At 40.2% G+C, this 10,431-nt stretch overlaps 1 protein-coding gene across 1 annotated transcript in view; it reads right to left on the reverse strand.

Annotated features, from left to right (window-relative positions):
• LHFPL3 (LHFPL tetraspan subfamily member 3) overlaps positions 1-10,166 on the reverse strand; it is a 550,740-nt gene extending 540,574 nt beyond the window's left edge. The window contains exon 1 of the mRNA XM_061198458.1: positions 9,725-10,166. Within this exon, the coding sequence (XP_061054441.1) occupies positions 9,725-10,166 (442 nt within the window). The remainder of the gene's footprint in view (positions 1-9,724) is intronic.
• Between the last annotated feature and the right edge of the window lie 265 nt (positions 10,167-10,431).

Genomic DNA, 10,431 nt, shown 5'->3' on the forward strand with positions numbered 1-10,431 from the left:
GTCTATAATTGTTCCCTACTTGCCTCCTCCTTTAATTTCACCCTGTCTTTGATGGTTTTCCTAATATTCACTTTATTAGTAAAGGCACAGCAACACTTGGTTAGCAGATCATATGTTTTTAATGTCCGTAACCTACAGCCTCTTTTTATGTGTCCAAAATACAATTATGTAAACTTCAGAAAAATGACATCAAGAAAATGGAAAGTCAAGAGTAGTTAGACGACTTGGCCAAAATCATTCAGCCAATAAGCAGCCAAATCAAGATGCAAATCTACACCCAGTTCCCTAATGCCTCCAAAAGCTGCCCAAGTCTATTTTTACCCTTTCTGGAACTGTGTCTGTGACCCGGTGATCCTGTCTACCGTCACCACCTTCACCATTACCATCAATAAGCAAACCTATTAAGAATGTTTCTACATTTGACGCAGGGCAGAAATGGATGACACAGAACCAGTAATGCGGACATTTCTACAGGAATTCACACTCTAAGAATAACAGCAAGGAGATCTGAGATATAACCAAGGGGACAATGTGGGTAAAGAACCACCCAGGCTCTAGATTATGAAAATGAGAAGGATAGGACGAGGAGTACCTCATCAAACCTAAGTATGCTTGAAGAGGGAAGCCTGATAAACATGTAGATAGGGCTTCCCTGGTGGCGCGGTGGTTGAGAGTCTGCCTGCTAATGCAGGGGACAGGGGTTCGAGCCCTAGTCTGGGAAGATCCAACATGCCGCGGAGCGACTAGGCCCGTGAGCCACAATTGCTGAGCCTGCGCGTCTGGAGCCTGTGCTCCGCAACGGGGGAGGCCGCGATAGTGAGAGGCCCGCGCACCGCGATGAAGAGTGGCCCCCGCTTGCCGCAGCTGGAGAAAGCCCTCGCACAGAAACGAAGACCCAACACAGCCATAAAAAAAAAAAAAAAAAAAAAAAAAATCATAGTGGACATACTATGTATTTATTAAAAAAAAAAAAAAGTAGATATTTTCCCTGTAAATACCAGATCCTTCCTTTCATGTTGATACAAAATGTTGCAAATGCGCATTTAAGTTAGGAGGCAAAAGAAAGTGATAGAAAAGGCACTGCACTGGGAATCAGATGTGTTAGTTTCAACTCTATCAAGGTGTAATTTTGGCAAGACAATTTCTTTAGCCTCAGACGCAAAATATTCTGTCAGACAGGGGGAGAGTCTGATTTTGGTTCAAACCATTTACTGGCTCAGTGACCTTGAACAATTTTTTAAGCCTCAATTTCTTCATACGCAAATGTATATAATAATTCTAACCCTGTAGGTTTGTTGTGAAGGTTAAATATACAAACTAAATACACTAAAGTTTTTGCAAATGGTAGTTGCTTAATAGTATTTACCATTATTATTTCTTTATTGAGGAAATGAGGAGACTGCTAAATAATTTTTAATATCCCTCCAGCTTCTAAAAGCCTGTGAGTCTATATCCACTTGGCACTGGGTTAATCATACTTATTTAAATGTTTGCTTAGACAGATTGTTGCTTTATGACCATGTCATTTTTATCACATAAATGGCCAATCAAATCACATCTAGAAAAAAATAATTCTTATTTTCATTCAACCCACAATCTAATTGGGGTACATTAGCATTAAGTCATTAATGGAAGTGAGATAAGAAAAATGTCTCAAATTGTTTAGTTAAGTATAGGTAAAAGCCTAATCTACCCTTTAATGCAAAATTACCTATGAATTGGTGCAAAACTTTCACAGTTTTCCAAACAAGAGGTAATATTTTTCTAAATTCACACTACATCATCTTTTCTCTGGAATAGTATCTTTCACACATTTTGAATACAGCCCATAGTAAGCAATACATTGCAATCTAGTCCACATACACATATGTAAATACTTTAGGAAATAAAGTTTTCACAAAACCCTTATTATCTGCATTGCATTCACATTTTCTATTCTTTTTTAATCCAAGCTTTAACGCTGATCATTATCTACTAAACTGATATCATGACCTATCAAAGGGTCACCAACCATGGTTTGTAAAACGCTGTAGTACAGCAATTCTTTCTCTATGAAGGTTTTTTAAAAATGCCAACTAGTCAGTACTACATCTTGTCCAGTCAACTGGTTAAAACATGGACATTCAGTTAAATAATATGTAGCATTACACAGATCACAATATTGCTGGTTATTAATCATCTGAAATTTAGACAAATTCAATTATTCTAGCTTATAACTATATATGTTCTTAAAATGCTCTGCAAATATATTTACCCTAAATGCTCACTGTAAGTTCCCTTTCCCCACTAAAGGCATTATAGAAATCAATTTAGCTTCGCAATCTGGAACTAGAATTTCAAAGAGAAACTGGAGGAATGCTATTTATCAAATTTTACAATGACCTTCTCTTTCTTAGGTTGACTTATTTAATCCTCTATGTTTGCATCTGCCATACAAGAACCTCTATAATCTCTCTCTTTGTATAGCTTGATTTTAGAATCTACTGCAACTTCCTACAGGGGGCGGGGGGTGGAGCCACAATTTTTCTTTCTTGATAATTGGGATTTGCACACAGCTTTGCATTGTAATGCATATTCCAGCTCTCTGCTTATCCTGTGTCAATACATTTTTAAGCCATTGATGATATCAAATTCAATGGGCTTTTGATGTTATCAAATTTCACAGGCTTTTCAACCTTGAATTTCTTCATGTCTTCTCTATTCATACTTCATTTATTTTTGCTGTCACTCTTCTATGTCCCTGTCATTCTTCACATCTGGATCTATTTGCCTGTGTTTCAAATACTGAGCCTCCTGTCAATGATGATACACATTTCCCACTCTGATTTTTACAACCTCACTCTTGATCTTCATTGAAACCAAAAAAAGGCCATACAAAGCACCCCACCCCAGGAGTTTCCAGACACTTAAGTAAACGGGCCTATGATGCATTCTGTACTAAAGCCAAAGTTGAGTTCCCTTCAAGCTCCTGTTTGCCATCATTTTCTAGTATGAAACTTTTCTGATAAGTTAAGTTCTTCATGTTTGCCTTTGAGCTAAGGCCTCTTTTCTGATCTACAACTATTTATTATTCATTTCACTCCCTTTCACTACTCTTCCACTAGCCCTTTCATTGATAAGTCATAATCTCAAAATTTCATGCAATTAGACTAACTTCACACAGCCTATCATTTAGGATCTTTTCTCCTATTAAGGACACACAGACAGTCCCTACACTACTGCAGACCTGGTTTCATTAGGAATGATATCAGAACCCAGGCACGAGAGACACATTCTGGCAATTCCATGCCAGCAACTCCATTTCAAAAAAGTTTGCTTTCTTTTTTCATTCTGCTCAATAGTAATTAGATATGGGTCATGTCTATATTGATCAAAAAATTATTTATTTTCCTCTTGCAAGCTACTCATTCTTCTGTTTTATTTTAGCAGAAGCAATGAGAAATGTGCTCAAGATTACAGTTAGGACAATTTAACTATGGATGGTGCTGTGACCTTGTGCAGTACAAGCGTCACAGAATCGTAATCATAATTTGAGAGCTGCATGATATTAGTTATGTAAACATTTAGGATGCTGGGGGAGGTTGGTGTTGTTTCTTTCTTTCCTCGAAATGCCCTAATGACTTTTCGTAACAGCTTTATGTTTAAATCATCAAATAACTTATCTACTATTTGCTATGCGAACCAGCCTCTTAGCTTTCTGTCATTATTAATATCTTCTTGTTATTATTAAGAATAAAGGTCAGCTCCTTGGTCTTTCCTCATATCAAATAAAAACTCCAGTTGACTCATTATAAGGAAAAATCACATTAATTAAAGTTGGTGCTGACCCCCAAAGTTCAAATATATTATGGAAATTGCACTTTAAAACTCTCCCAGTTATCATGCTATGAAGCCCCCAAATTAGAATTCTCCTGGAGTGTTCTTTGCTTCATGCCAGTGCGATCTGAAGTTCTCTCTACTCCTCTCCCCATAGTTTATCTCCTCACACCACATGCAGATGGGCACTGAGCCACGTGCTGCAACTATAGCTGTATGCTCTGCTGGGTTTGGGGTTTTTTGTTTTTTGGGTTTTTTTTCATTTAAAATTTTACTCACTTTTAAGATTTCTAAGGTATGTACATAAAATGTAACATACTGGCCTGGCCACCTGGATCCTCTTTACTGCATGATATCATCACACCAAACAGAAGCACCAATCACTAAATAATCATTTTCATGTTAAGCATCTGAATCCATATTCTGGTTATGTATGTATGTGTATATATATATTATTTATAAATGCATATAAGCACCTTTTTAACATTTTTACAATGGAAAAAAGCTGTTAAATGTGGAGCCTCACACCAAGAAAAGAAACCACCTAATAATATACCTATGGGTTATATGGGGTTTGCTATTTTTCACAAATGTTCACTTAAAATCTCACTGTTATAAAAATCATTTGATATTCACATTAATATGTTTTCCAACATCTCTTCGTAGTCCTTGTCATACTACAAAAAAGCAAAAAAAAAAAAAAAAAAAAACAGTTTCTAAATTCTCATTTCAAATCATTTTCTTGTAAGTTTGGCTTGGTAAATCGAAAATTCTTGTAAGTGAAATGTGTTGTAAGAAAATGAAAACTGCCTTCCCTGGGGGTACGCATTCTTCTCTGCAATCTGGGGGAGTATTTGAAATGCTCTGGCAGAGGAAAAACCCCTCTTCAGGGCCATTCCATAACTCTGAACTTAGGATAGATTAGCAGCTCCAAGAGGCAAGACCTCACTTTCTCACATGCTCAGCACCAGCCAAATAGAGAACTGGTGATGATGGTCCTGAACTTGAGTAAATCCCGACCTTGTCCTCTCTTCAGAGTTCCCCATCAGAGCTCTGCACATGCTGGGCCACCCATCTGAGCCAGCCTGCACGTCCAAGAAGAGCACATCTGCTCTGATGCCCAGAAAGAAGAAAGGAAAGCCTGGAAGGCATATCCTCTTCTCCTGTCCAGATTGCTCCTATAGGCGTGCAAGGAAACCCAACCTGGAACAGGAGTCCCCTCTCTTATGAAAGAAAGCCTGACCTTTTGATTCTTACATAAAACTTCCATTTTGAATAACATGATATTTTTTTTCATGAGAAACTAAAACGTAAGGGAAAATTTGCTGAATCCTAAGATATAATTAATTATATCCTAGCATTGTAATAAAGATCATTACCTATGCATCAGAAAAACCCTCCATTTGGGAATAAGCTCATCATGAATTAGGCTGTCAAGTCACAACCACTGCCATCAAAGAATTTTGGAAGAATTCCTTTAGTGCAATTACTGCTGATGCCACAAACCAATGAGAAAGATGAGCATCATGGCTTTCAAAGTATATGGTATTCACTTCTCAACATGGCATGTGGGACATTTTAAATCACTTCCTTCTCTTTTCATTCTTCATGCCATTAATCATGCATTTTTTTATTCATTAACTCAATAAAAATGAACACCTATTATGTGCCAGATATATACGTACTACTGTGTGCCAAGATACAGTAGTAATAATAACATAAGAACAGTAACCCTACCTAACACAACTATACTGCTTGCCTACTATGTGCCAGACACTGTTCTCCTGTACACCTTGGCTTATTTAATCCTTGCACCAATCTCCTGAGGTAAGTAGTTATATGCTCACCCTGCAGATGAGCAACTGAACTACAGAGAAATTAATTCCCTAAGTCATACAGTCAATGAGTACCAGAGCCAGGGTTCAAACCCACATCTTTTTACTCCAGTGTCCATAATCTTGACCTCTATGCTATATGAAAAACAGACATGGATATAAAGAACTTTCAGTGTACTGGAAAAGACAGACATTAAACAAATAAACAAACAAACACATTTGTAATCTCAAATGCTGATAAGATATATAAGAAAAGAGCAAGGTGCCCTGAGATAGAATGGTATAACATTGCCAAGGCTCTTCCTGCAGGCTAAGAAATGCAGTAATTACCTCAGGTGATTCTCATCTCACCTAAATGACAAAGGTATAAAATTTAAGAAAGCAAGCTGCTTAAAAAGAGCTGGGGAAAACTAAGGCTGGGAGGCCGGGGAAGGTAACTGAGCAATTCAGCCCTTAACCCTTGCCATAGAGCCTCGCCATCTTGGTGGCCCTTCCTGTTGGCACACTCAGAATGACTAGAGATAGGGATCTGGTGAATGCAACCCCCTCCTCCTACCTTATACCTACCAAATATGGAAATCTAACTGGATCCGGTGCCCCTTATTCACAGATGAAACCAAGTACCTCTTCATCTGCAGTCTTCCACGAAAAAGTCTGTGGTGGATGTCTAAAAACCTTAAATTCTGCCTTAATGCTTTAGCTTATTAAAAAAAGAAAAGATTTCATTGGCCTATAACGGGTAAAACTTGCGTTTCTGAAAACAATTTAAGACATGGTTGATAGTCAATAAAACAAACAAAACCTCACCTTTATGAAACTTGGCTATTAATAGACTTGGAAACAGATTGAAATACTGATTTGAAAACAAATACATGAAAGCAGAGAGTCAAGCTCCCAGAAAGACAAAATCCCCTTGCCATCCTGATTTAAAAAAAAAAAAAAAAGATCTGTACTTTATTGCCCTGCTTGACAAGTACAGATCTACCTCTTTCTTTTCAGTAGAGAAATCATACAGAAAGAAGAAACATCTCTCTTTTCTTCTCAAGAAGTTGTCTCTCTGTGAATTTGGGAAATTTTGCATCTCTAATTGTTATTATTTATTTTACACATTATTTTTCTGTCTTCAGTCTTTATGTTAGGCATGGTCCCTAAGTATAGGATTACATCTGGAAGAAGTGTGACATATTAGCTCCTAATTCTGTAGTTTCACTCCGCTGAGGTTAATGATGATTCAGAGGGGAGAACGTGAAGGAGAGGGCAGGTGTTCATAATAGCACCATTAATTATGTGCACTTTGCACATCTAGGTAAAAAGCAACATCATTTTCAGGTCCAATAAATAAAGTACTTTTTCTAGTTCATTGTTCAGAATCATAAAAAGAATAATTCTTGATGTTGTATTGCCACAAGAAAGTCTCCTGCTTCATCATCTTAGTGTATCATTTCATATGGGATATTCCACCTGGCTCTGATATACAAGGTTAGTATAGTAAAATGCTTAGATAACTAAATACACAACTTAATCATTTGACTTCCAATGAAGGTTAAACAGTCTCAAGCAAACGGCATATTAAGTCTCATCTTAATAGTTAGAAAATTACACTTGAGAGGCCTAGGTACACTTAAATTATGAGAAGCCTTCTTAACATTAAAGAGAAATAGCCTAAAGGTTAGAAACTAAACTTTGACAGTAACTTACAATACATTATGTTAAATTTACTGTTAGTGTCATGAGACTTTAAAAACCTGAAAAGCACGTTAAACGAGACTTTCTTCAGATATACCTTCTTTATCCCATCCTTTAAAAAAATCTGTGAATAAAACTGACTTTAACTCTTAATATAATTGACTTTGATTCATAATCAATTCTTTTTTAATTAATATACTTCAGTAATAAATAAGATTATGTCCTTCTGTGGTTTACCTAGCAATAAAATACCAAATAAATTGAAAATAAAGGTTTTTAAAGTATGCCAGAAACTTAGGGATCTGGACTTCTCTGAAAATGAAGTGAATGTCCTTATATCTTCATCAGTACAAAGGCTATCATCACATTTTACATTGATATATGGGAAACAGGACAGTATATTGATGTCAAATTTCTGAAAACATGACATCATATTTCACTACTGCAGAATAAATGTTTTTTGTGTGCTCTATTCCAGGAAGAGGAAAGAAAAAAACATTGTATTAGTTGCAGTTTGTATTAACTTCAAAATGGTAATTCTTTACCAAAGATAGTTTTCTTTCCTTTTTAAAACAACAACTTTGGTTTAGAGCACAAAATCTCATAAAAATAAAATATCTTGCAACATATTAAGAAATCACCTGCAAATTACTTTCAGTCCTTTGAAAAAGAATCTAATTTGAATCACCAGTCTAAATAGGTCATTTAACTTAGAAAAATTAAAATTAGCTGTGCAGGGTCAATTCTTTTTTTCTAAATCATCTGCATCCTCAATGTTCTGCTATCTTCAAAGTCAAACCAGCGCTAAGTGTCAAGAACAACAATAATATATGAATTTATTCCAAATCTCAAAGTTAGTCTGCTCTTGAAATGGCCATAAAAGACATTATATATAAAAACATGGGGGGAGGGGTGCTTCAAGAAGCTGGGGGTGGAAGGACAGAAGGAAAAGCAGAAAACTCCTATTTCAGAAGAATAATGGTATATTTTTGGGGGGAGGTGTTCTCTACTGGTGTACATTTCTTGCCTCTCATGTGCACATGTTCACCGTATATGGCAAATCAAAACCAGCTGAGGCATACTTAATACAAAGCAAATACTTCCAAACAAGTTTATTCTCCCACAAGCTTCTCCTATAGTAAACTAGCAGTATAAGATCATGAACTTAATGCTCTTGTCCGGCACCCTTCAGGACTTAATCGTCCTGTAACATTCTGGTAAACTCAGGGATCAAAGCCCTACTCCCCAGAAAACCTCCCCAGGCATAGGAAAAACTACAAAATCTTGAAGGTAACACCTTTAAGAAAGAAAACAATAAAACAAAATACAAATGAGAATGTGGCTGCCTGAGACATCCTATATCCCTTCACAACCAGACCATCCATAAAATCAAAACAAAAACAGGAGTGTGTCAAGTGTCGGAGGATGGAGTCTGCCTTTAGGAGGCAGGGCACCCAAGGTGGCTAGCAGAAAGGGAATCAGGATCACGGGAGGCAGGGAAAGGAGTCAGTTTTGTTTCAGGATTCTCCAAAGCCACCAAGAAACGCACCCCCATCCTTTCTGGGTTAAAAGTAACTTTGATGCTCAGAAAAAGTACTCTCATATTCTCCAGCTAGCAACCATTTATCATCCACAGGCAAAGAGTGATCAGAGATACCAATGAAACAAGCTTTCCTCTCTGCCCATCTTCCTAAAGCCACTTCCCCAAAACTGAGATCTTGAGAAATCTTGATTCCCTCAAGATTTCTCCGTGTAAAGATGAAATGGAAGGACCTTTGCTCTGACAAGGAAGCAAACTGAAGACGTGACATTGGGGAATTGCTAAGGAACATTCTTAGCTACATTTTTTTCTTAAAAGGGTAAAACCCAAAACGGAATTCGGATTTCTTCGCCTCCAGATGGATGATAAAAATTTTATAACTTCCCGGGACAAGCAACTTCACTCCAGCTCTCAACCACCCTCAAGAAGCCGTGACTGAAACAGTCCCAGAGAGCCACAGAGCAGGCTGACCCTCCCTGCACTACAATCACTCCAAATCCGCTTTTCGCCTCGCTGCCAGCTCCTGCTTAGTCCCTCAGCTCGCGCCCTGAGCCCCCGCTTCTTCTCCTCATCTCTAGTTCGTAGCGGACTCGGCCCAGCAACCGCCCTGCCTCCATCGCGTTCCTCTGGGTGGCGTGCCCCACACTTTGGAGGTTCTCGAAAGCCCCGGGAAGAGGCGCTGGTGTCGAGGCTGGGGAACCCCGGGGATTCCGGCCTCCAAGGGCTCCCGCCTGAGCGGATTCAAGTTGCTCGGCCCCCAAAGGCGCGCACGGCCCCCCCCCCCCGTCTCTCCCCGGCTCGAGCGCCCCGGGTCCCCCCGCCTCCGCGGAGGTGAGCGCGCACTCACCGGAGGTGAGCTGCATCCAGGCACAGATCTTGTACACCGTAGCCGTGTTGCAGAAGAAGAAGAGGGTAAAGCAAATGATGCAGGCGATGATGAGCATCATGGAGAGGCCGATAAAGAAGGAGGCGGCTTTGAAGGCTCCCGAGGGCAGCGTGGAGAAGTCCGTGAAGCTGCCCCTGCAGGTCAGCTCCCGAGAGAAGCCGTTGCCGATGCAGTAGTGGAAGAGCCCGAAATAGCCGGCTTGCGGGGTGTCCACGCCGTCTCCTATCCAGTAGGGCTGGATGAAGCACACCACGTTGACGATGGCAAAGCAGATGGTGAAGATGGCCCACAGCACGCCGATAGCCCGCGAGTTCCGCACATAGTTGGTGTGGTAAAGCTTGGCAGCCTCCTGAGCCGGGAGCATCGCGGCGGCGGCGGCGGCAGCGGCGGCGGCTCCGGGCATTCTCCCCCTCCTCCTCCTCCTCCTCCTCGGCCTCCGCCTCCCCCCACCTCTCCGCGCTCAGGAGACACACTCACCGAGCCGCGCGCGCTGCAACTCCCCTGCCTCCGCCTCAGCCCAGCAGCGCCAGTTTCAGAGTCTGCATCCTCGCTCCCGGAAGGAGGGCGGGGGAGCGCCGAGCACCCCTCCGGCTCGCCTGGCACAGCCTCCCGGCCCCCCTCCCTCCCTCCCTCCTGGCCCGGGCTGCAGCCCTCCTCACCGCCCTCCG

This window comes from Eubalaena glacialis, chromosome 8 (genome assembly GCF_028564815.1).
Source record: "Eubalaena glacialis isolate mEubGla1 chromosome 8, mEubGla1.1.hap2.+ XY, whole genome shotgun sequence".
Classification (NCBI taxonomy): Eukaryota; Metazoa; Chordata; class Mammalia; order Artiodactyla; family Balaenidae; genus Eubalaena; species Eubalaena glacialis.